Source organism: Solanum tuberosum, unplaced genomic scaffold, assembly GCF_000226075.1.
Source record: "Solanum tuberosum cultivar DM 1-3 516 R44 unplaced genomic scaffold, SolTub_3.0 scf00649, whole genome shotgun sequence".
NCBI lineage: Eukaryota > Viridiplantae > Streptophyta > Magnoliopsida > Solanales > Solanaceae > Solanum > Solanum tuberosum.
In genome coordinates, this window is record NW_006239561.1 from 50,826 (window position 1) to 77,481 (window position 26,656).

The following is a 26,656-nucleotide window of genomic DNA, read 5'->3' on the forward strand; positions in this document are numbered from 1 at the left end:
GATTATAAAATATAATTTTTAAAAATTGAATCTAAATGTATCATTATCTTTTCTCCACTATAAAACTTGTGGAAGATAATGAAGGAATAAAACAAGAAACTAATAAACCCAAAGTTAGTATCAACTTATGCGTATTTTGACTAATCTCATAAAATATTTTTAATTTTTTGGTAACCAATGTAAATTAACATTAAAAAACAAAAAACAAATACACCTAAAGAGCATTCAATCTCCTAATTACCCTATGAGAAGGTTACTAAGAGAGTTAAGCCTCGTGAACTCTAGTTACACGAATCTCTACAACAACCAGCTATACCTATTCACCTCTCTAGACAGTTTAACTACCTCAAGCCAATCAACTGCTAAGATTTGTCCATAGTTCGTTTTAGTTACTGCGTTAGCAATTAAATATTTGTACATATTTAATGAATTTCCTAATACAAATGCTACTGAGTTCATTCGAACCCGTAGTTGATGCTCTAGCTCAGGCCCTATTTAGTTCAATATGTTATGTTCTTTTCACTGAAGACCACTTTCAACATTATTTATGTTGTTCATTGGACATGCTTAACTTTGACCATTCTATAGAATTTCAAACACCATAGAGAAATGGATAGATAGATTTGAGACCTAAGTAATTTCTAATTTACCTTAACAACTACAATGTAAATAATTTCTTTATGTCAAAGAATTCAAAAGTTTTTCTTTATATATTTTGATACAACTCAGGAAGAATCACACCCGCTATTGAGATGGGAGAGCTCAAGGCTATGTAAACCCTATATTAGAAATCGATATGAGACTCAAGTTTCATACCACAAAGAGATTTATTTTTACCCTATTTATATAAAACGATTTTTCAATGAAGGAGATTCAATTGAGCTCCTTCCTTGGTTTTGGCTTTGCCACTCTGTTAATATACAGACAAGGGCTGAGCCACAATAGAAGTTATTGTTTGTTGTGTCAACAAAACACCACATTGGAAGGTGAAAAAAAAAGAGTAAAGTTACTTATAAGGTGTTGAATACTCTATCTTTGGAGGAAAAATAGATAAATTTAATCTAAAGCAGACAATATCATACTGCGTAAAAATATTTTTCGGCTGATTTAACCTAACAATTATTGGTAACGTCGGCCAAAATTTTGGTAGGATAAAGTTAAAGGAGTTCAACATCTACTATATATATACATAAAAAATAATTTTAATCATGTATAAATTGTTAAGAAGTCCACATTGGTAGAGGGATGTGAATTTGGTTTCCTTATATGGACTTGGACAAACCTCCCCTCATGAGCTAGCTTTTGGGGTTGAGTTAGGCTCAGGTGTCATATCTTCACATAAACAGTATTTTTTTTTGTTGTGGAAGACACTTACTAGCTCGGCCCCTACAACCACAAGTGGACAAAATTTACTCTTATTCAATGCAGTTAGAGAAATTCAAAATCGAAATTGTTTTCAGTTAACAAATAATGACATAGATGAGCCTTTTTTCTCAAAAATTGATGGCATATTTGAGTCTTTTTCCCTTAAATATATTAAGGACGCATTTGACTATAATAGTTTATTTTTTTCCGTAGTTCAACTTCTTTCATTTACATATTTAAACTACTGCATCTCCTGATACTTTTAGCTTAAATTTTGTAAAAAAAAAAAGGTTTTTATGTGTCTGATTTGATGTTTATAATTAAAGAAGGTACCATAATTTTATAAGATTAACTTATCTTCACAATGAATTCTTGAAAATACATAGTTGAGTAAAAATTGTCTAATATGAAGCTCGTTCAAAATATGTCCTAATTTGAGTATACAAATTAAATTTATGACAAATAATTACTGATAAAATTGGTGATTTACACCAAAGGAGTTGGAATTAAATAACTCGGAGACAACACTTTAGACTTTTTAAAGATTATATATTAGATATAATTTAGAATTATTATATGTACAACGGGAGACACGTTCACTGCCCAAAACTAGCCGAAATTAATTAATTAAATAAAATTCCATGCATATGTGGGACCAAATCAAATTTCCTATAAAAAATAATACTAATAGTACTGTACTATTTGTTCACTTTCTCTTGTCACTTATTTCGAAAATAAACTTTTATTTTTATTTGTCACTTGTGACATATCTAGAAAATACAATACTCTTTCTATCCCTAATTACTAAGTTAATATCTTAAAAGGTCACTTAACTTTGATAATTTATCTAATAAAGTCATTAAACTTTATTTTATATCAATAAAATCAAGTTACTAAATTTATCATTAAAACAAAATTGGATACACTCTTGCTAACTTGGCTCGTACTACGATCCTTTGCGATTAACGAAGGATCCATCCTGTTTCAGTTCTTGAAAAGAGCTTTTATGGCATTGATGTGTTCTTGAGCACGGTAGAAGTGGAGTTTTGAGGGTGAAGATTGAGCAAATTTAGGAACTCTGCTAAGACTATTAACTCCCTAATTACTTGTCTACTTCTGAATTGACACACCTATTAAGAAAATAATAATTGATATAGTAAGTTTATCATTTTACCCTATTAATTATGAAGTGGATGAATTAAAAACTTAAGATTTTCAACAAGTTCTACCTTTTTCAAAGTAATTAATTAAGGATATAATAGGTAAAACAATTTGTCCTTTCGTAATTTATCAAAATTGACAAGTAATTAGGGACAACTAAAAAAGAAAAAGTGGACAAGTAATTAAGGACGGAGGAAATAATTATTTTCTTGGTATTTTCGCAGTATTAAATACTTATTTTCCAAGACATCATTTAATAAGAGATAATTTGGTAAGGAAAAATCCTTTTGGCCAGAAAATTTGGCCAAAATGGTATTTTACCTATATTATTTTACCTATATTATTTTACCTTTTTGAACATTTTTACCCTTTTAACTTTAATACATTTTAACTAAAAGATAGAAAAAAGATCAGTTTATTTAAAAATAAAAAAATATTATAACTTTTTTAAATTTTGGCTAAATTTTCTGACCATTTAATATTATCCATTTGGTAAAACACTTAAACCAATAATTGTTTTACGTGTGCCAAGTAAAATTGTGACAAGTAAAAATAAACGGAGGAATTAAAAATTTATCGAGTTTCCTAAAAAAGCGTTGAATACTAGACGATGAGGATACACAAGGACCTAGAAGATTTTGGATTTTTGTTTTTTTCTCCATTATATTGAGGTCCTTTTATTTACTCCATTTATCAAGATATTTAATTTTTTATACATATTTAAAATTTATATAAAAAGAATTATAATGACATAATAAATTTAAATAGAATTATGTCAGCAACTACACAGTAGGTACCAACAATGAAGTCAAGATTTTTACTAAGAAATTCAAAAAAATAAAGGTAAAACTCATATTTCTTGGTTAGTTTTATTTAATATATTTCTGTAAGTAGGTTTAGGTTAGGTAAAATTCATATCTCTTGGTCAATAACCTATTGATCATACAAGAAAATAGCTTCTCCTATCACATGAAATTACTAAAGTTAATAAATTTAACCGCACTCAATATTTACATTAAATTAATTATATGCATGACATATGTTTGTACATCAACTTATATGATTTGACGTAAACATATGATGCAAGTAAGTATTTAGAGAATATTCATTCCAAGTTTTGCTTCTTTCACAGAACTTTAACTACTAAATTTTACAACTAATTTACTGAAAGAAGTCTCTGCTCATCGTGCTCGAGTAAGGGCTGTTGTTCTTCATATGGAAGATTGCGCGATTCATCAATCTGTTGCAACAGGACACGATCCCTATCTCGTGGATATGTGAAATAGAGGAAGGAGTAGATAGAGCAACAAATGACCATTGGAATGCCTATTGCAGTGTACATTGCTTTGGCAAGTGATGCAGCATTTTGTCTATCTGTTTCAATTTCCCCTGAACTTGAAGATCCCTCAGGGATTGGCTTATAACCGAAAACTTGTTGAGCTAAAGAACCAACTAGCAGAGGAGCAAATGATGCTAACAAGGTCTCGAAACATCGATCCAGAGCATAAATGCTTGTTCGAGCTCTCTCAGGAACTATCTCAGCAAATATTGGCCTACAATAAAAAAGGCATTTTGAGCTTTGTGAATGTACCTAACATAATAACAATAACATACACGGTGCAGTTTCACAAAGTGGGGTCTGGGAAGGGTAGACTGTACACAAATCTTATCTCTACCTCAGAGGAAGAGAAATTGTTTGCAATAGACCCTCGCCTCAAGAAAAAACAGTCCAGAAGAAGAAGTAATGAAAGTACAAGCAACATAGTTAATAACAAAAACAACAGATAGTAACAAAACAGAAACTACAACAAAACAATATGAGATATTGGTTCAGAGTAGATATACTTGTTTGTTGCTGGACTGGTCCATGATGTGCAAAATCCCAATATAAACAGGAATAAACCATGCAAAAAAGCTGTTTTAGGATCATTAGGCAATAGCAGCAGCAGAATTGCAGCTAAGGGAATAGCTGAACCAGTGCTTATCTGAGAGACGATGATCCTACCAGAATTAGGCAAGTGTTTGGCCCAGACATCCCCTATGAATCCTCCAAAAACCGCACCAATTGACATAGAAACTACAAAGAAAGTCGAGATGAGTGCTGTCGTCTTGTGAGAGAATCCAACAAGCTCCAACCACATAGTGGTAAATCTTAGTGATGTCCCAAGGAATGACCCGAAAACCCCTTGTGCAACAATTATCTTGAAGGAAGGTACTTTGATTACTGCTTTTGCTTCTTTTAACAGTTCTCTCACTTGTTCTTGAAACGGTTCCAGGGAAGGCTGATCATTTGCATTGACATCTCTGTCAAGAAAGCGAGGATCTTTCGCGAAGAGAAGGACTAAAACACCAACAAAAACACTTATAATACCAACCAGATGAAAGGAGATTCTCCAGCCCGGGATTCCCATGAATGATGTTTGAGCAATCAGCACAGACATAGTCCCACCAACAATTGCACCAAAACTTCCTGTTAGTGCTAACCATCCAAAAGCTGTACCGCGATTAGTATCATGAGTTGAATCAGCAACTAAAGATAGGATTGCTGGTGTGACAATTGCAAGTCCAATTCCATTCAATCCTCTCGAAATTGCTATCTGTTAAACAACATCAACAAGATAACACTTTCATTCTTGTCATTAGCTCCTAGTAATATACAAGAGACAACATTAAGAACAAGACAAATAACACAAAACCAAAGTTTCTAGTATCCAAGTGTATGCAGACCTTACCACTACCTTAGAGATAGTGGGGTTATTCCCGATAGACCCTCAGCTCAAGAAAAAACAGTCGAAAGTAGTATATAGAGAAAGAAACACCATCTACAGAGGAATGAAGCAGAGACCTCAGCAAAGGTAGAGGATATGGCAACAAGGAAAGTTGTAGCGGACCAAAGGAAAGCACCGAGAGCAATGACATTAGCACGATTATGACGAGCAGCAAGGAATGCAGCAAGAGGATAACAAAGACATTGAACTAATGATCTGTAGAGACTAAGTGAGCCAAGACCAGCAGGATCAATGCCCAAATCCTTGCCAACTTCTTTGTAAACTCCAGGTAACAGACTTTCATCAGCCATTTCCATTATAGCAGCAAAATTTATCAATATAAGTGTCAAGTTGTTCTTGAGCTTCATCATCACCATTATTATCTCAATTAGCAAAGTTTTTTTTTTTTTTTTTTAAATTCAATGTTAACATTTAGTACATGCACATAGATATATATGAGGAACTCGAGAAAAAGTTATTGGAACTATAAATATAAGTATTATAGTTAAGGCCATAGACAACTACTGAACATTTTCTAATTTAAGATATTTCAACAATTAGTTGTCTTAGTTTCCTGTTTACAAAAAATCATACTCCCTCCGTTCCATTTTATATGTCATCCCTTTCTATAAATAGCTGGATCACAATACTTGTCATTTTATAAAATTTATGCATAAATTACCATATTTTGTCTATTATACCCTTGATAAAGTAGTTAATTAATCTTGAAAATGTATTCACCATTTATTATAAAGTTGACTAAGAAAACATTAAATAAGGGTAGAAAGGTAAAGTTACATCTTTTCTTAATGCAAATGCAAAATAAAAATGTGACATATAAAATGGGACAGAGGAAGTAAATAACAAGAATGTTCAAAATTTAACTGTAACTGATAATCCAACTGCAAATTTGGCTTTGCTGAACAGATTAAAATATTATAATTACAGACAACATAGCAAGAAGTGAGATTGTTCTTGTTGGATTCTATGTACAGACAGCCTAAAATTTCGTCGGAGTATTTCAACTAATTGCTGAAAGAATTCGGTGCTCATCTTTCTCGAGTAAGGGCTGTTGTTCTTCAGATGGAGAGTTGTCTGTTTCTTCAATCAGCTGTAACCGGACACGATCTCTATCTTGTGGATATGTGAAATACAGGAAGGAGTAGATAGAGCAACAAATGACCATTGGAATGCCTATTGCAGCGTACAATGCCTTGGCAAGTGATGCAGCATTTTGTCTATCCGTTTCAATCTCTTGTGAGCCTGTTGACCCCTCGGGGATCGGCTTATAACCAAAAACTTGTTGAGCTAAAATACCAACCACCAATGGAGCAAAAGACGATATTATGGTCTCAAAAGATCGATCCAGAGCATAAATGCTTGTCCGAGCTCTCTCAGGTACTATCTCAGCAAATATTGGACTACAAACATGTCAATAGTGAGATATTTTAGTGTAACTCCTCAAGTTAAATTCAGAACAGGAAAAATGTGCTAAACATTCTAAAAAAATGATATATTGGATGAGAAGAGACGTACTTGTTTGTCGCTGAACCACACCATGATATGATTGATCCCATGATGAACAAGACTAAACCGTGCAGCGTAGCTGTTTTAGGATCATTAGGCAATAGTAGCAGAAGAATCGCAGCTATTGGAATTGCTGATCCCGTGCTTATCTGTGCGAGTATAATCCTACCAGAATTAGGCAAGTGCTTAGACAATACATCCCCCATGAATCCTCCAAACAACGAGCCAAGTGAGTCAGCAACTCGAAACAAAGTCCAGAGAAGTGCTGTTGTCTTGTGAGAGAATCCGATAAGCTCCAACCACATTGTGGCAAATGACAATGCTGACCAAGGGAACGTCCCGGAAACCCCTTGGGCGATAAGTATTTGAAAAGAGGGCACTTTGATAACCGCTTTTGCTTCTTTTAGCAGTTCACTAACTTCTTCTTGAAATGATTTTAGTTTAAGTTGATCTTTTTCTTTGTCAGCCTTACTTCCAAGATATCGTGGATCGTTGGCAAAGAGACGGACTAAAAAACCAACAACAACACTTACAATACCAACCAGATGGAAAGAGAGTCTCCATCCAGGGATCCCCATGAATGATGTTTCAGCTATCAGCACAGACAAAAGCCCACCAAGGATTGAGCCAAAACTTGATGTTAGTGCTAACCATCCGAAAGCAGTACCACGGTTACTTTCGTTAGTTGAGTCAGCAACTAAAGATTGGATTGCTGGTGTGACAATTGCAAGTCCTATTCCATTCAATCCTCTCGAAATCGCCATCTGTTAAACAACATCTGTGAGGTGATAAAACAATTCTTACAGCCTAAATTCAAGAATGATGATACTTCTATTGAGGTGGTAGAGCTCAAGGCCCTATATCAGATCCCGATTAAAACGGTGTGAGATTCAAGTCCCATACTTTGCAATAGGATCATAACATATACATACAAAAAAATCATTTTCACCCTATTTATACAAAACAATTTTCAACGAAGGAGATTCAATTGAGCTCCTTCGTTGGTTTTGACTCTGTCAATGTACAGACAAGGGCAGAGCCACAACAGAAGTTATTGTTTGTTGTGTCAACAAAACACCACATTGGAAGCTAAAAAGGAAAGTAAACTACTTATAAGGTGTTGAATACTCTGTCTTTTGGGGAAAATCAGATAAAACTTAATCTAAAGCAGACAATATTACACTGTGAACCCATCAACAACATAATCAGTGTAATCCCACAACTGCACTGGTGGAGCCTGAACTTTCATTAAGGGGGTTCAAAATATGAAAAGTAAACACTGGAAAAGTCAAAAGGGTTCAACATCTACTATATATATACATAAAAAAATAATTTTAACCATATATAAACAGTATAATTTTCTGCTAATAGCTCGGCCCTATGACCACAAGTGGACAAAATTTACTATTATTTAGTGCAGGTAGAGAGATTGTTTCCGACAGACCCTTGACTCCAGACAAACATAAACAGTATAATTTTCTACCGAAGACCCTTACTAGCTCGGCCCCTACAACCACAAGCAGACAAAATTAACCCTTATTTCTACAGACGGAGAGACTGTTTCCAACAGATCCTCTACTCAAGACAAACATAAACACAACATATATGAAAACACAAGCAGTAACAACAACATGATATACACGACATAAATTAAATAACCTGAGTGAAGGTGGAAGAGATGGCAACAAGGAAAGTTGCAGCAGACCAAAGAAAAGCACCAAGAGCAATGACATGAGCTCTGTTGTGATGAGCAGAAAGATATGCAGCTAATGGATAACAAAGACATTGGACTAATGATCTAAAAAGAGTAAGAGAACCAAGACCAGTTGGATCAGTATGCAAATCTTTGCCAATTTCTGTATAAACATTAGGTAACAAAGTCTCATCAGCTTTCTCCATTATACCAGCAATATTCACTAATACAAGAGTCAACCTATCTGAACTTAACTTCTTCATGACTTCTAGTACCATTATTATCGAGCTATGAGAGTAATGGTTTAAACAATTTTGTTATACATTGTGTATATATAATTGAATTCTCTGTAGAAGGTGTTGACTAATAACCTTATGTTTCTCTGTTTTAGAGCTACTACCTCCGTCCCATTTTATGTGGCAACATTTGATCGGGCATGGAATTTAAAAAATAAATGAAGACTTTGAAATGTTTACCAAATTGCCCTTTAAAAAGTAGATTCACTTTTCTCTCTCCTCATAAATGTATTGGAGTATTATTTTAAGATTAAGTGGGACCAACAAAGGTAAAAGAAAAATTATTCCTTTAAATACTTACCATATAAGGAAATGTAACATTATTTTTTTAGAACTGGCCAAAAAGGAAATGGTGCCATATAAAATGAGACGGAGGGAATAGTTGTTTCATATTACTTGAACCCTGTTGAACTGGCATATTTCTTAAGAAAAAATTAATTAATGATCATTTGGATTGGAGATCTAAATTTGACTAGTATAATAGAGTAGTATGAATGATATGAGAAGAAAAAAATACTTCCTCCGTTTAAAAAATAATGATCTAGTTTTTTTTTTAAGCAACACTTTAATTTCAACTTTTTACGTGGCTTGTTTAAGGCTACAATAGTAAAGGATATTTTGGTACATTTAACACAACTTTAATTTAGAACCACAAGATTAAAAATCTTCTTTCTTTTCTTAAATTCCGTTCCAAGTCAAACTAGATCATTCTTTTTTAAACGGAGGGAGTAATAAAACTTTCTTGATTTGTTAAAATGAAACATTTATTTTTTCATATAATGGTCAATTAAATTTTTTTTTAAAAAAGGAGTACTTCTTTTATTTCAAAATAGTTGTTGTCCTTGCTAAGAAAATTTGTTATTTCAAAAGTCAATGCAAAATTATTTATTTATTTATTCTAATTTATTGTTAGATGTAATTGTTATTAAAGACTAAAACCAACTCAATTATGACACATTAATAAAGTAATTAATCAATATTTTAAGACGTAAATAAAGGTAAAATAGTCAAATAAACTTTTCAATTTATATTTTTTTTAAATGTGTAAATGAAAAATATGACAATATGTTGAGACATAGAGAGTAGTAAATTTCATAATTTTATTTAGATATTTGAACTACTAAACACTTTATCACATGATAACTTATTCCTATTAAACATTTCTGATCCAAATTTCGAAGAAAATTGATGTGTATAATTAAAGAAAGTATCATGATTTTATGTGGTATTGCTTGAAAATAAGAGTAGAAACTTTTAAAAAATTTGAACAGAAAATATCTATTATGAACACTTTATCGTGTTCTCGATCAGAACATATTCTAATTAATTCAAATATTTAAATAAAATTTAATGAAGTTGAATGATCTTGAACTTTTAATCTGTTATCACATGGGCATCCATGAATATTCCCTCTGTTACTATTTACATATCGTTTTTACTAAAAATAAATATTTCTTAATATTTGCCATTTCGCAAAATCAATGCATAAATGACACTATTATTCGTATTTTACTCTTGAGAGTTATTAGCCTTAAAAGTATGTATTTGACCAACAAAGATAAACTAAGTAATTAACTCATGTTCATTGATCAAATTAATTAATCAAAATAAATCAATTCGTTCATGGATTGAAAACTTAACTTTAAGAGAATACTAAATAAAAGTATAATAATAAACTTATCTAATTTCTTAAGGAACACAAAATCTAGAATAATAACAACTAAATAAAAATGGAGGAGTAACATCTTTGACTTTAAAAATTCACGATTACTCAAAATCATTTATTTTTAATATCATTGCGTGTAATTTCATATGATAAAACTATGACATGTATAACAGGAGACACGTTAAATGCTCAAAACTTGGAAAATGTATTATGTGGGACCAATTAAGTTCCCAAAAAAACGTTGAATATTAGACGATGAGGATACACCAACCTAGAAAATTTTGGGTAGTTTTCAAATGGATTTTTTTTCTTTTGTTTCCCCATCATTTGGGGTCCTATGTTCGGAGCATGTACTGAAGTCTCGATTAAATTTGAATTGTACATTGCAAGGGCTAATTGGGGGTGGTACTTCCAATTGAATTTTTTCCACAGGCTCGAACTCAATACATCTAATTAAGGATGGAACAGTCTTACTACTGCACTACAACTCATATTAGTGGGTCATATTCTTTTACTCCCTCAGTCGAAATTTGAGATATTTAGGTTTTAATTATAAATATTTGAAATATCAAATTATATAATTAATTTTTTTATAAAAAGTATTACAAAGCAATAGAGCTAATGATTTAAAAGAAATTGAGAAAATTATAATAAAATATTTATTTTTTTAAATACTAACATCTTCACGTGAGATGGAAAGAATAATAATACTTCTACGTTGTTTTTGCTTTATTAGGAAGCAAATTAGAAAAATTACAGTTTACGTGAAGATAACATGTTATGAAAATGTGTAAGCAAGATCTCAATTGAAAAAAATATAAAATAGAAGTAGAATAGTGTGAGCAATTAGACATAAAGATATCAATTATCAAGATTTAAAGAGTAAAAAGCATATCTAAATTATTTGAGAAAATGGTCTAAAGCCCCCAAATCTGTATCCGAAATCTCAACTATACACCCCAAACATTTCATTTGTCTATTTACTACACACTTGAGTGCTGCCCAGTCCACATAAACCAAATAAATTGTCTCATGTGTTTGCACGCGCGGGTCCCCACTCACTTCAACCCCCAATTATTGTTTTTCTCCATTTCCCTTCTAAAAATGTAAGAAACCCCAAAGAGAAGCGTTTCATCTCCTTTTCATCTCGTTTTCTCCATTTGAATCAAAGCATTTCTGGTGATGATCGAAGCATTTTTGTGTGTATTCATCCATACAAAGCTTATTCAAGTTTTCATTTGTCATTTTTAACGAATTTCGAGAAAATTCAAAATTCAAATTAGAGACCCTAAATAAGAAATTAGAATAGATTACAAATCTTAACTTCAAGATTTAAAGGAGAAATGAACACAAACAACTAAACCCTGCGTTAAATTGAAAGAAAATCGTGAAATTTTTTAAAAAGGAACAAGGGTTAATGGTGGGAAAGAAGGAAATACTGTTTATTTAACTTGGAGAAGATGACCATTGGAGAAGTACAACTTTTTTCGGCAAAATTTATGGCTATTGCCTCTTCTCACGCACCTAGAGGAGGTGTTCTCACCTCCTATGACAAGTCAGCACTCAAGTGTATAGTAAATGGACAAATGAAATGTTCAGGGGATGATAGGACACCCGTAAAGTTGGAGTATGTAGTTGGAATTTTGGGTATAGGTTAGGGGGGCTTTAGACCATTTTCTCTAAATTATTTTATTGAGTGTTATATCTGAATTATTGAGAGTGTGAGTGTTTTACTTGAACAACTACTCAATGGTTAGTAAAACACACCTAGATATTGACTAGACCAAATGGTTGTCTAGAAATACTTTTAAGCGAGTTAATTTACTATAAAATCTTCATCTACTTAGCATATATAACTGTTCTATTAGCTGACATACTAATATTTTAAAATATATTTTTAATTGACTTCTTTAAAAAAAACCCAAACTCTCCTCTTTCAAGTCAGAGATATCGATGTCACGATAGAGACGAGACCACGGCTAAAAAGGTGGAGAAGAAGATGGTGGATAGCACCATTGAAATAAATTAACTTATACAATGATAGTTTTAACATTTAACTTTAACTTTTAACCTAATATTAATTATTTAGATTTGCCGCAGTAAAATTATTATCCTTTCACGCGTGGAGTGTCACATGGCAAATTTTTTAGACAAAAGAGAAAGTGTACACACATCATCAAAAATTAGGCGTGTGTTTCACTAATTATTATGTAATAGTTCAGGTAGGAAACTCATATTCTCAATAGTTCCATATTTGAAACTCAAAAAAATTGAAATAGTTTAAATGTCTTTTTGATCATTAACTCTTTGAATCATGAGAAATTAATACAATTTTGATACAAATAATGAATATTAATAACTTAATTTTCATTCGATGTAAACATTAAGCATATATAAGTTTTTTCGTAGATCTTATATTTTATTTTTTATCCTTCTGTTTTCCTTTTTTTAGGAAGGGGTGTGGGGATATCGATAAGATTCTTCCGGGACCCTATATTAATTCTTTTAATAATAATCATATGAATAATTAAAAAATTGAAAGATAAATATATAATTATTACATACCGTATTCTTGGCGTTATAATTTTTCCAATTATTTATTGAAAAATGAAGTATTACAAAATCAATAGGAGGAAAATATCAAATCTCATTTTCAGATTCCTAGACCCATACTTATTTAATTATTGGACTTTTTTTTTTTAATCATTGATTTTTTTTATTATAATGATTTTTACCCCCTTTTATGCGTATTTTTAGATGTAGACATCATTAATCCAAGTTGGGTTCTTAAACTAAAACTTTCTCTAATCAAGCTAGTTTGTCATTAAGAGCCAAAGTTTTGTATTTTGAGTTTTAATGAATTAATAAACTATAGAGCAAAGGGACCTAATTAAAGGACCTGGTCCTTATAGTTCTCGTTGTAGAGGACGACAAGTCAATAGTATGCAACTATAAGTGGTTGGTGGGCATTGTCATAGAGGCACGGAAAGGACAATAGTCCTCGATCAATGGTATGCTATTAGGTTGGTTTGTCTCTCTTATATATTGGATATGTTGACAAGAAACAACCTAGTTTTTACAATTAAGAATATTCAAAGCAAAAGTCATTTTCTCAAAGGAAGAACTACTCTCACACGCAACGAGGAACCAGATCGAGTGTTGCAATGTCTTAAGTTACTATTTGAGTTTAGTGTATTGTGCTCTCATATCGTAGATCTATTCCTATGTTATAAAGCATCATAGATCGTTTCATTTCATTTGTGAGTTTTGTTACTGGCTAGTGTTATCTAAGTGGTGTTGTTAAAGTTTAAATTAACTTGAGGTAGTCGATATAGTAGGCAATTTTTATTGCTTATTCAGTATCAATGTTATTGTATCAAATAAACTATGGGAAATCGACACAAATAGTCATCGCCCACTAGGAAAATAGCTGGCAAATGTATATTATCAGCTATGGATACAATCTATGGACTCTTAACTAACTTGCTTAAAGAAGTCTCTGCTCATCGTGCTCGAGTAAGGGCTGTTGTTCTTCGGATGGAGAATTCCCCGTTTCATCAATCTGTTGCAACAGGACACGATCTCTATCTCGTGGATATGTGAAATAGAGGAGGGAATAGATGGAGCAACAAATGACCATTGGAATGCCTATTGCAGTGTACATTGCTTTGGCAAGTGAGGCAGCATTTTTGTCTATCTGTTTCGATTTCCCCTGAAGTTGAAGATCCCTCAGGGATTGGCTTATAACCGAAAACTTGTTGAGCTAAAGTACCAACCAGCATAGGAACAAATGATGCTACAATGGTCTCAAGAGATCGATCCAGAGCATAAATGCTCGTACGAGCTCTCTCAGGAACTATCTCAGCAAATATTGGACTACGAACATGTCAAAAGAGCAAAATATCAAAGACCATCTCTAAGATCAATGTAAAAAAAAAACATAAAAAGGGCATTTTAATGTGAAAGTTCAGTCATTTTCATTTCCTTTTTTCATCATTTCGAGCCTTGTGGATGTACCTAACATAACAACAACAACAACATAGACAATGTAGTTTCACAAAGTGGGGTCAGACGCAGAGAGATTGTTTCTGATAGATCATCGGCTCATGAAAAAAAAGTGCAGAAAGTATAATGAACAACAGATAATAACAAAAACAGCAGATCGTAACAGAACAAAACTACAACAAAACATTATGATAACCAATAGACGATAGTAACAGAAATCAAAGGACAAGAAACTATATGAGCAATACTACGACTACTAATGCATATGCAAGAGGAAGGAGTGAATAAGGCGGTATAAAGAGAAAGAAGTGGTAATTGTTTGAAAGACTCTGAATAAATAAAAATGCTGAACAACAAACTGGAAAAATCTGTCAAGTGTTCGAAACAAATGGTATATTGGTTTAGAGTAGATATACCTGTTTGTTGCTGGACCGCTCCATGATGCGCAAAATCCCAATATAAGCAGGACTAAACCATGCAACAAAGCTGTGGAAGGATCATTAGGCAATAGCAGCAGCAAAATTGCAGCTAAGGGAATAGCTGAACCAGTGCTTATCTGAGAGAGCATGATCCTACCAGAATTAGGCAAGTGCTTAGCCAATACATCCCCCATGAATCCTCCAAAAACTGCGCCACATGACAGAGAAACTACAAACAAACTCGAGATGAGCGCTGTTGTCTTGTGAGAGAAGCCAACAAGCTCCAACCACATAGTGGTAAATGAGAGTGATGTCCCAAGGAATGACCCGAAAACCCCTTGTGCAACAATTATCTTGAAGGAAGGTACTTTGATAACCACTTTTGCTTCTTTTAGCAGTTCTCTCACTTGTTCTTGAAATGGTTCCGGTGTAGGTAGATCTTTTGCATTGACATCTCTGTCAAGAAAACGGGGATCTTTGGCGAAGAGACGGACTAAAAGACCAACAAGAACACTTATAATACCAACCAGGTGAAAGGATATTCTCCAGCCAGGGATTCCCATGAATGATGTTTCAGCAATCAGCACAGACATAAGAGCACCAATTATTGAACCAAGACCTCCTGTTAGTGATAACCATCCAAAAGCTGTACCGCGATTAGTATCATCAGTTGAATCAGCAACTAGAGATAAGATTGCTGGTGTGACAATTGCAAGTCCTATTCCATTCAATGCTCTCGAAATTGCTATCTGTTAAACAACATCAACAAGATAACACTTCCATTCTTGTCATAGTTTCAGAAAGGCATAACACATAAACAAAACACTCAAACTTGGCGACAGCTGACAAGTAAACACTCCAACTTTGAGTATGCACATCCAAATACCTCAACTCGTCTCTACTGTATTAGTTGAACACTCCAACTTACAAAATGATAAGATCTAGACACCTCCAAAAATTATGTCACAACATTGGGTGTCCACGAGACACAATGAGGATGAGTTGGAGTGTTTAGTTGTCAGTTGAGACCGAACTAAGATGTCTTACATATATTTAGAGATCAGTATATACTTTAGACCATTCCTCAATGATAACTAACAAAACAAGTCCACACTTACAAATTTAAGTTGGTAGCATTTAGATACTTAAAACCTCAACAAAGATAAATTCCTAAAGGCTAGTTATCAAGAATTATTTTTCTTATCCTGACAGTCTTGTTGTCTTTGACTCGTACTAATAAACAAGAGGCAACAATAAAAACAAAACAAATAACTTATAATCCAATTGATATCACTCACACTCCACTCTTAACTCTCAAGAAAAGCATAGAATCCAATATATAAAACCTTAAACTTTCCAATTCTAAAGAAATCAGAGTCAACAGCAACAACATACTCAGTGTACAAATCTCACAAAGTATGGTTTGAGGATGTTAAGTGTACGCAGACCTTACCACTACCTTAGTGGTAGAGAGTCAGTTCCCGATAGATTGGTGAAAATCCTATCAGTTCCTCAGAAAATTACATTGTATATTATGTATACACTACCAACACTATTTTCATGAAATATCAACTAGAATTCAACTCATTTCTATATTTGAAAAACACCATCTACAGAGGAAGAAGCAGAGACCTCAGCAAAGGTAGAGGAGATGGCGACAAGAAAAGTGGCACCGGACCAAAGGAAAGCCCCGAGAGCAATGACATTGGCACGATTATGACGAGAAGCAAGGAATGCAGCAAGAGGGTAACAAAGACATTGAACTAATGATCTGTAGAGACTCAGTGAACCAAGACCAGCAGGATCAATGCGCAAATCCTTGCCAACTTCTTTGTAAACTCCAGGTAACAGAGTTTCATCAGCCATTTCCATTATAGCAGCAACATTTATCAACACAAGCGTCAATGTATCTGATCTCAAGTAGTTCTTGAGCTTCATCATGAACAAAGCTTTGTTTTTTTTTTCTCTTTTTTGTTTGTAAGTCTATATTAACATTTAGGACATGCATCTATATATATATATGAAGAACTCAAGATAAAGTTATTGGAACAATAAAAGAATAATATAAATGTAAGTGTTGTAGTAGGATTTACGTAAAGGCCAAATATAGATTACAGACATTAGACAACTACTGAAGTATCACGTTTTCTTATTTTGGATATTTCAATTGAGTCAAATGCCTACTTGCTCTGTTCTATATTAGTTGTCTACTTTCTTATTTATACGATGCCTTAAGAAATCATAATTAACGAGGATAGTTTTACTAATTTACACTACGATGTTGAAAATCCAATCGTATAACCGATAATCCAACCGCAAATTTGGCTTATTGAGTTATCAGATTAATAGTTGGTGAACATATTAAAATATTATTGTTAAGGATTTATCGGTTGTTGCTTTCTTTGCTTCAATTGTCATATTATTCTGTCATTGTTTATTATTCACTTCTTCATTATTTTCAAAATGGCTTTTAGAACTGTGTATGCTTTACATACTTTGGTCTTTTTATATGCTTTACTTGAGTCGGAAGTCTATCGAAAATAGTCTTTCTATCATCACAGGATAGGGATAAAATTGTATGCACTCCACCATCTCTAGACCGTACATTAGAATTACACGAAATTTTTTGTTGTTGTTGTTGTTGTTAAATTCAAACACACCCCTAAACAAATTGACAATTGAAAATATTTGAATGACACTATATAAGAAGTTCTATAAGTCATAATTAATAATTGAAAATATTTAAAGGGCATATGAATAAATTGTGGTAAAAAAAAAAGTTTGTTTGACTCTCGAAATTCGAACAATGTCATATAAATTAGGACAGAGGAAGTATATTTTTACCACATTAAATCACTTAACTATAATAAATTTATATAACTTGAGGTAAACATCTGGTGTGAGTAAGTATTTACCGGAAAGACATATATAGATGTAAAGATCATTCCAAGTTTTGATGCATGAAGTTTCTCCCCTTTTTGTTACTACTATTTTATACTCAATGGCAATTAAATGTATAGAGAAGAGTCACATGTCTGTATAGAGTAAAGCAAATACAAACAACAAAGCAAGGAAGTAAGTTTGTCCTTGTTAGATTCTAGAGATTTCAACTAATTTACTGAAAGAAGTCCGTGCTCATCGTGCTCGAGTAAGGGCTGTTGTTCTTCGGATGGAAAATTGCGCGTTTGATCAATCTGTTGCAACCGGACACGATCCCTATCTCGTGGATATGTGAAATATAGGAAGGAATAGATGGAGCAACAAATGACCATTGGAATGCCTATTGCAGTGTACATTGCTTTGGCAAGTGAGGCAGCATTTTGTCTGTCTGTTTCAATTTCCCCTGAACTTGAAGATCCCTCAGGGATTGGCTTATAGCCAAAAACTTGTTGAGCTAAAGTACCAACTAGAAGAGGAGCAAATGATGCTAACAAGGTCTCGAAACATCGATCCAGAGCATAAATGCTCGTTCGAGCTCTCTCAGGAACTATCTCAGCAAATATTGGACTACAAACATGTAAAAAGAGCAAAACATCTAAGATCAATGCAAAAAACATAAAAAGGCATTTTAATTTGAGCATCATTTGAATGTACCTAACATAAGAACAACAACATACACAGTGTAGTTCCATAAAGGGCCTGGAAAGGATAGAGCGTACGCAGACCTTGCCCCTACCTCAGAGATAGAGAGGTTGTTTCCGATAGACTCCCGACTCAAGAAAAAACAGTCAAAGTTATCCAAAATAGACAAATGGAAGTACAAGAAACCAACAGAAAATAACAAAAACAACCGATAGTAACAGATTAGAAACTACAACAAAACAATAAGATAATCTAGGTATAAGTAATCAACAGATAGTAACAGAAATAGAAGGACAAGAAACTATTGGAGCAATACTACGACTACTAATATGAATGTACCTAACATGTGCTTCTTAAAACATTTCAAGTGCATACATATGCTTGTGTGTGCGTATGCAAGAGGAAAGAGTGAAGAAGGCGGTATAAAGAGAAAGAAGTGGTAAGCAGTCTCTTACATCGGTCTATACAAGGTAAGAGTTTGGATATATTTGGAGACAAACAGGGAAAACAAACTTGAAAAATCTGTCAAGTGTTTAACCCAAATGATATATTGGATCTGTAGATATACCTGTTTGCTGCTGGACCGCTCCATGATGCGCAAAATCCCAATATAAACAGGACTAAACCATGCAACAAAGCTGTTTTAAGATCATTAGGCAATAGCAGCAGCAGAATTGCAGCTAAGGGAATAGCTGAACCAGTGCTTATCTGAGAGACGATGATCCTACCAGAATTAGGGAAGTGCTTTGCCCAAACATCCCCCATGAATCCTCCAAAAACCGCGCCAAATGACAGAGAAACTACAAACAAACTCATGATGAGTGCCGTTGTCTTGTGGGAGAATCCAACAAGCTCCAACCACATAGTGGAAAATGACAGTGATGTCCCAAGGAATGACCCGACAACCCCTTGTGCAACAATTATCTTGAAGGAAGGTACTTTGATAACTGTTTTTGCTTCTTTTAGCAGTTCTCTCACTTGTTCTTGAAATGGTTTCGGGGGAGGCTGATCATTTACATTAACATCTCTGTCAAGAAAGTGGGGATCTTTGGCGAAGAGATAGACTAAAAGACCAACAAGAACACTTATAATACCAACCAGGTGAAAGGAGATTCTCCAGCCCGGGATTCCCATGAATGATGTTTCAGCAATCTGCACAGACATAGTCCCACCAATAATTGCACCAAAACTTCCAGTTAGTGCTAACCATCCAAAAGCTGTACCACGATTACTATCATGAGTTGAATCAGCAACTAGAGATAGGATTGCTGGTGTGACAATTGCAAGTCCTATTCCATTTAATCCTCTCGAAATTGCTATCTGTTAAACAACAAATTTGAAATGAGTCGAATTCTAGTTGGTCCAAATAGAGACACGAACTAATTTCTCAGGTTCAAAAATACACAACTTTTTTAATAACCGTGATGTTTGGATCAGTCTTCACACACCTCAACAAATTCCACAGGATACCTACCCATCCCACACCAACAACAAGTATCAGGTAGCTCTGTCCACTAAGGTTAGGACAAATGAGAAGAAATCACCTAGCGGTTTTTTGTCTCTGCTGTATTTGAACCTGAAACCTCATTTTGTATTTTTTTTCACTTAAAACCCTTTTCTTTTATGTCCAAGGGCAGAGCTAGAGAGTGGAAAGGGATTTTCATCAATCCTCTTCCTTAGAAAAGCACACCATATATACAAGGTCGGTTTTTTTTATGTATATATAATATATATTAGTGAAAATTCTGTCTACACCACTACACAAATCTACACAAATAAACCAAGAAAACAACACTAACTTCATAAAGCAGACAGACCTCAATGAAGGTAGAGGAGATGGCAACAAGGAACGTGGCACCGGACCAAAGGAAAGCACCGAGAGCAATGACATTAGCACGATTATGACGAGCAGCAAGGAATGCAGCAAGAGGATAACAAAGACATTGAACTAATGATCTGTAGAGACTAAGTGAGCCAAGACCAGCAGGATCAATGCCCAAATCCTTGCCAACTTCTTTGTAAACTCCAGGTAACAGAGTTTCATCAGCCATTTCCATTATAGCAGCAAAATTTATCAATACAAGTGTCAATGTATCTGATCTCAAGTAGTTCTTCAGTTTCATCATCACCATTGCCAAGTTTTTTTTTTTTTTTTGTCAATGTTAACATTTAGGACATGTACATACATATGTATGAAGTTCTCGAGAAAAAGTTATTGAAACTATAAAACAACTATAAATATAAGTATTATAGTAAGGATTTAAGTAAGGCCTAATACATAGACAATTCCTTTCGTTCTATGTTAGTTGTCTACTTTTCCATTTACAGGCATCTTCAAAAATCACTATGAGACGGATTAGTCAATTTTAATATTACTGGTTGTTTTCTTTGCTTCAATTATCCTATTATATTTTGTCAGTGTTTATTTATATTCTCTTCTTTATTATTTTTAACATGGCTTCTACAACTATGTATGCTTTACATACTTGGTCTTTTCATATGCTTTACTTGAACTAATGATCTATCGAAAATAATATCTTTACCTTTATAAAATACTAAGAATAAAGCTGCATACACCACCATTTCTAAACCTTGTTGTAATATTACACGAAATATGATGTTGTTGTTACGTTTGCAACTCCAAACACACCCCTAAGCAAATTGATAATTTCTCTCATTTATTGGTAAAATTTAATTTTAATCTTTATGATTTATGATTCAACACATTTAATTCTTTAATTAATTAAAATATGTGTTAATAGATCTTTTTACATAAAGTAAGTTACTTCCTCAATAACATTTTAACTATAGCGCTAACTCATTTTACGCCCATTAAAAATAATACATAGCCTTATTTATTATGTTTTAGTGGGTACTAAAAACTAGTACTTGTTTACTGTTAGAGTACAGTTTGAAAAAATTGCCAATTTTAATCTTCAATTTTTAAAGCGATAATTATTTTAGAACAAAATTTTAAACTAAAATAATAGCTAAAATAAAACAAATAATATATATATAAAAAAATATTATCGTTAAATATAAAGTAATAATATGTATTTAATATTATACCTAAGAAATCTAATGGTGAAATGATCAATAACTTTACAAATTGATAATCACTCACAACCAAATGTATTAAAATGATATACATTTCAAATAATTAAAAGTTGAATATAATCTTATCATAGCTTCACAAACTAATCTTATCCACTATGTCAACTATATGGGTCCTACATATCCAATAACAATAACAATACATATTTTTATAAGTAAAATTTTGAGAAAAATAGGATATACTCATATTTCAATTCTATATTAAAAATTAGAGAGACTCTTAATGATACGCTTGACTCGAGAATAAAAAAAAACAATTTTTATACATGTTAGGAGTAAAAAATTTCACTAATAGAATTCAAAATATAAAATAATTTTTGCCCCATTGCTAGCTCCGCCCCTGGGCCATACCTATCCATACCTCCACGTGGAGTCCTTCATGGTTGCTAAATAAAATTAGTCAACAACCTCCACCGGCCAGAAACAATTTCAGTTTTTTCCTTCGAAACTCCGATCACCGGAAAAAATGGTGGAGCTGAAGAATCTGCGATCAAATACGTTGACTCTTGTATTGGTGAATATTGCTGGTATAATGGAGAAAGCGGATGAAACTTTGTTACCTGGTGTTTATAAAGAAGTTGGCGAAGATTTGCATACTGATCCAACTGGTCTTGGTTCTCTTACTCTGTTTAGATCATTAGTTCAATGTCTTTGTTATCCATTAGCTGCCTATCTTTCTGCTCGTCATAACAGAGCTCATGTCATTGCTCTTGGTGCTTTTCTTTGGTCTGCTGCTACTTTCCTTGTTGCCCTCTCCGCTAATTTTACTGAGGTCTCTGCTTCAATCCTTCTTTATATCGTCTTGATAATTCATGAATTTTTTGTTGTTTTGGGGTTTTCTTGTTTTTTTGAAAAATTGGGGGCAGGGGATTACAGGGTGGGTAATTGAACGTTCACCAATGAGGTGAACTGAGCTACTAAGATTCGTCTGGTACTTGCTTTTTTTTTGGATTGGGTTGGACTGGTTTTCGTTGAGTTGAGGGTGTATAGGAAACAACATGTCTATATTTGAGGTAGGGGTAAGATCTGCGTACATTAGGATCCCATTTTGCGGGACTGCACTGGGTTGGTGTTGTTGGGAAGTTTGTGGGGAGGGGGTAAATGTGAGGGATTCTATGCTTGGAGTGATTTGATAACATCATATTAATTGGATGATAGGAACTTTGGTTCGTAGTCGTGCTCTCAATTTTGTGTCTTGTTTATTAGTAGGGGCTAATGACAACAAGACTGTTGAATTCAAGAAGAGATTCGAAAATGAGGAACTCGAAAAATTAGTTTTTTTTTCTTTTGCGAATTGGTGTGGTTGGGAAGTAGAAGTTTGATTCGATTGAACTAAAAGCTTCTTGTTGTTTTTCGCTTTATATGATATATGATGCACATTGACATAGTAGAGGAACAAGCGAATTAAATTCATTGCAGATAGAAGTGCTATCTTTCTTGAATTTGAGTTGTATGGTTACACTCCTGTTGTTTGACAGATAGCAATTTCTAGAGGTTTGAACGGAATAGGACTTGCAATAGTCACTCCAGCAATCCAATCTCTAGTTGCTGACTCGACTAATGACAGTAACCGCGGTACAGCTTTTGGATGGCTACAACTAACAACAAATTTTGGTTCCACCCTTGGAGGGCTTATATCTGTGTTGTTAGCCGAAACATCATTCATGGGGATACCAGGCTGGAGAATCTCCTTCCATTTGGTTGGTATGATAAGTGTTGCTGTTGGAATTTTGGTCCGTTTCTTAGCCAACGATCCCCGTTTTGTTGACAGTGATGGCAATGCAAAAGATCAACCTCCACCGCCACCATTTCAAGAAGAAGTGAGACAACTGCTTAAAGAAGCAAAAGAAGTTATGAAAGTACCCTCCTTTCAATTACTTATTGCCCAAGGGATTTCGGGGTCATTCCCGTGGTCAGCATTGTCATTCGCCCCTATGTGGTTGGAGCTTATTGGCTTCTCTCACAAATCAACAGCCCTCCTCTGGACTTTGTTTAATGTTGCTCAATCAATTGGTGCGCTATTCGGAGGTACAATGGGGGATGTCCTAGCCAAGCATTTGCCTAATTCTGGTAGAATTATTCTAGCGCAGATAAGCTCTGGTTCCGCAGTTCCTTTAGCTGCAATTCTGCTTCTGCTATTGCCTTATGACCCTTCAACAACTCTGATGCATGGTATAGTCATGTTTATCATGGGATTATGCGTATCATGGAATGCTCCAGCAACTAACAAGTATGTCTCCTTGTGCCCACTGTATCATCTGTTATAATACTTTAGTTGAAAAATATGGGAATGACACATAACATGAAACTAGTAACTAAATTATAGCGTATTACTAACACTAGTATCTAAACGAACTATGAACCGACTTCAAGTAGTCATGTAATCTCTTGACGTGCTCTAGAGCTGAATTAAATCGGGAGTTACCCTGCATAAATCCTTGTGAAGTTGTGACTCTAAATTCTGAACAAGTTGATAGACGACACGACACCAATTAGAATTCTCCCTCCTTGCTACTTATCTCCTCTTCCAACTTGTTTTTCTGTTCTTTCAAATATCGCCATTGGCTCTATCTTTATCTGCTCAAGAATTACTCATTGCATCTCATTTCCATGTGCAGTGAAAGGCTCAGTGTTTTAGGTTTGTGTCAAAATTATGGACATCGAATTCACCTAGTCGTGCAGTGCAATCTTGGACCATTATCATATTTATCAAATATTATTACATGAATGTTCGCTTGGAACCAAGCGAATTGTTTAACCACAATGTATTAGATAGCACTTGTAGCTGCATTCTACTTATATGGCTAACAGCAAACATGACTCTGCGTCTATGCTTTTATCTTCGACATCTTAGTTGATCTTTCTAGTTTTACGTCATTACTATCTGTTGTGGAATCTTACTAAAAGCACTCGTCTTTGATACATATGCAGTCCAATATTTGCAGAGATTGTTCCAGAGAGAGCTAGAACAAGCATTTATGCTCTGGATCGATCTTTCGAGTCAATTATATCATCATTTGCTCCTCCACTGGTTGGCATTTTGGCTCAACACATTTTTGGTTTTAAACCAATTCCAGAGGGATCAACAGGCTCAGAGGAAATTAAAACAGATAGACAGAATGCTGCCTCACTTGCCAAGGCATTGTACACTGCAATAGGCATTCCAATTGCGATTTGCTGCTTCTTCTACTCCTTCCTCTATTGCACGTATCCACGAGACAGGGATCGTGCCAGGTTGCAACAGACTGAAGAAACAGGCAATGCTTCATCTGAAGAACGACAAGCCTTACTCGAGAACGATGAGGAAAGACTTCTTTCGGTTAGTTGAATGTTCCAACAAAATATCAGATATATGTACATGGAATCCAACAAGATATTAGACATAACTATTACAACAGACACTTCAAATTCCGAATTGGCAAAAAAAAAAATTGAATTTTTTGTTCAAAGATATGATATATAGTGTTTTGAAATGTATATTGCTTATTAATTTCAATTACAACAGACTTGTTAATTGTGTAATCTGGTAGCTTGATATATAGCATGCACCATTTGGACAAGTATATTTTATTAATCATCATCAAAAACATACTCAAACAGAAATTTATGGTTGATTTGATTTTCTTCACTTATTTTGATATCTGGTCAATATTAACTTATTTTAAATACATGGCATGTGGAATAAAATTTGAAATCAAAAATCAAAAGGAAAGACTAAGAAAATAAAGAGAATAAATAAAATCAATAGAAAAGAAAAGGAGAAAAACAATGAATGAAGGTAAAAACAAATGAAGAAAAAAGTTTAAATACAAGGCGAAATATTTTTTAAAAAATTACTTGTATTAACTTAATTTAAATACAAGATAAAGAAAATAAGAATATTTTTTTAAAAAAATATTTACACACATGGCGGCGTGTGTTGTACAAACACAACTCACTTACCTAGTTGAAGGTGCACGAAAATAAAATAAAAATGAGTTCGAGGGGTAATAGAACCCTAGTTAAGTTAAGGTGTGTCGCTAGAATTTCAATCAAAATTTGGGGGTACTTATGCATTATCACATTATTCAATAATAAGTAAAGATAAAATGAGAAGAAAATATTACGGTAAAAACGTGATCACACCAAATCAGTCGTTACCTAACAATGGATTTAAACGATACAATATAATAAATTTTAAGTAACAATCAAAACAAACATTATATTTAAACTAATGATACAATACATTACAACGGATAACAACTAACAACCATCCAAACAAGGTGTTAAAGTAGGGGAGGATTAGGCCAAAACCACATAAAAATGCAAGAGGAAAGGGTTATATACCCCATGAATTCTCTAATATTAGGAAAAACACCAAACCATAGTCTATATAAAGCTAAATATTATTGCAAACATTTGTTACACACCAAATTAAGAACTTGTTCAACATGAAAGAAGTTGAATCTTGATCTTCTTTAACTTCCCCACAACATCTTTCATGTCAATCCTTCCCTAATTAGGAGATTCAACACAACAATCCATTGCCACTTTCATGATGGATATCACACAATCTAACTTTCTCATGAAGTGATTATCATGTGGCGTTATTAAGTTGGCATCGACAACTTCCATTATTGCTTGTGGGAGTGAATCCCACGAGCAATTTTCAAATTCAACATTTACTAGTGGATAAAAAGGAATGAGAAGTATTCAAAAACAATTACTTACGAGTGCACGTAATATATACATGGTGCAATATAACCCAATATCGCTAAAGTTTGTGTGTATGAAGCACTCTCATCATCGGAAAACAATTTTGAAATGCCAAAATCACTTATATTGGCAACTATATCCTAATTAATTTGCAATAATGACATTATCCAAATTACCGCTTAGCTTATAAATATTATCATAGTGGTATTACTAATGTCAAAATCTTACCGTGAGTCATTGCTGACTCAATAAAGTGCAAGAAAATAGGACAAGAAAAATATGATGCACCATTAACCTATTCTCTTTCCTTCTTCTATAATAATAATAACAACAAGAAATTTTTTAAAAAATGTTTCTTTATTTCA

The 26,656-nt window shown here is 33.6% G+C and overlaps 5 protein-coding genes across 5 annotated transcripts; 1 reads left to right on the top strand and 4 right to left on the bottom strand.

Moving 5' to 3' along the window:
* Positions 1-3,682: 3,682 nt before the first annotated feature.
* LOC102591545 (probable L-galactonate transporter) lies at positions 3,683-5,662 on the bottom strand. The gene is made up of 3 exons (XM_006366471.1): positions 5,372-5,662; positions 4,372-5,123; positions 3,683-4,079 (listed from the first exon to the last, which is right to left on the bottom strand). The coding sequence occupies exons 1-3, from the start codon at positions 5,660-5,662 to the stop codon at positions 3,683-3,685; spliced, it is 1,440 nt and encodes a 479-aa protein (XP_006366533.1).
* A 457-nt stretch (positions 5,663-6,119) lies between these two features.
* Positions 6,120-8,821, bottom strand: LOC102586372 (tetracycline resistance protein, class B-like). The gene is made up of 3 exons (XM_006366456.2): positions 8,481-8,821; positions 6,831-7,585; positions 6,120-6,715 (listed from the first exon to the last, which is right to left on the bottom strand). The coding sequence occupies exons 1-3, from the start codon at positions 8,790-8,792 to the stop codon at positions 6,316-6,318; spliced, it is 1,467 nt and encodes a 488-aa protein (XP_006366518.1). The 5' UTR covers positions 8,793-8,821; the 3' UTR covers positions 6,120-6,315.
* A 5,142-nt stretch (positions 8,822-13,963) lies between these two features.
* On the bottom strand, positions 13,964-16,854 carry LOC102591889 (uncharacterized). The gene is made up of 4 exons (XM_015304903.1): positions 16,515-16,854; positions 14,898-15,649; positions 14,253-14,352; positions 13,964-14,188 (listed from the first exon to the last, which is right to left on the bottom strand). Exons 1-4 carry the CDS (start codon positions 16,839-16,841, stop codon positions 13,964-13,966), a joined length of 1,404 nt encoding a protein of 467 aa, XP_015160389.1. The 5' UTR covers positions 16,842-16,854.
* A 1,135-nt stretch (positions 16,855-17,989) lies between these two features.
* Positions 17,990-20,614, bottom strand: LOC102592218 (thiamine pathway transporter THI73-like). Its single transcript, XM_006366472.2, has 3 exons — positions 20,300-20,614; positions 19,051-19,802; positions 17,990-18,407 (listed from the first exon to the last, which is right to left on the bottom strand). The coding sequence occupies exons 1-3, from the start codon at positions 20,612-20,614 to the stop codon at positions 18,011-18,013; spliced, it is 1,464 nt and encodes a 487-aa protein (XP_006366534.1). The 3' UTR covers positions 17,990-18,010.
* Positions 20,615-21,927: 1,313 nt separating this feature from the next.
* On the top strand, positions 21,928-25,159 carry LOC102586698 (uncharacterized). Its single transcript, XM_006366457.2, has 3 exons — positions 21,928-22,368; positions 23,075-23,826; positions 24,528-25,159. The coding sequence occupies exons 1-3, from the start codon at positions 22,063-22,065 to the stop codon at positions 24,922-24,924; spliced, it is 1,455 nt and encodes a 484-aa protein (XP_006366519.1). The 5' UTR covers positions 21,928-22,062; the 3' UTR covers positions 24,925-25,159.
* Positions 25,160-26,656: the final 1,497 nt, after the last annotated feature.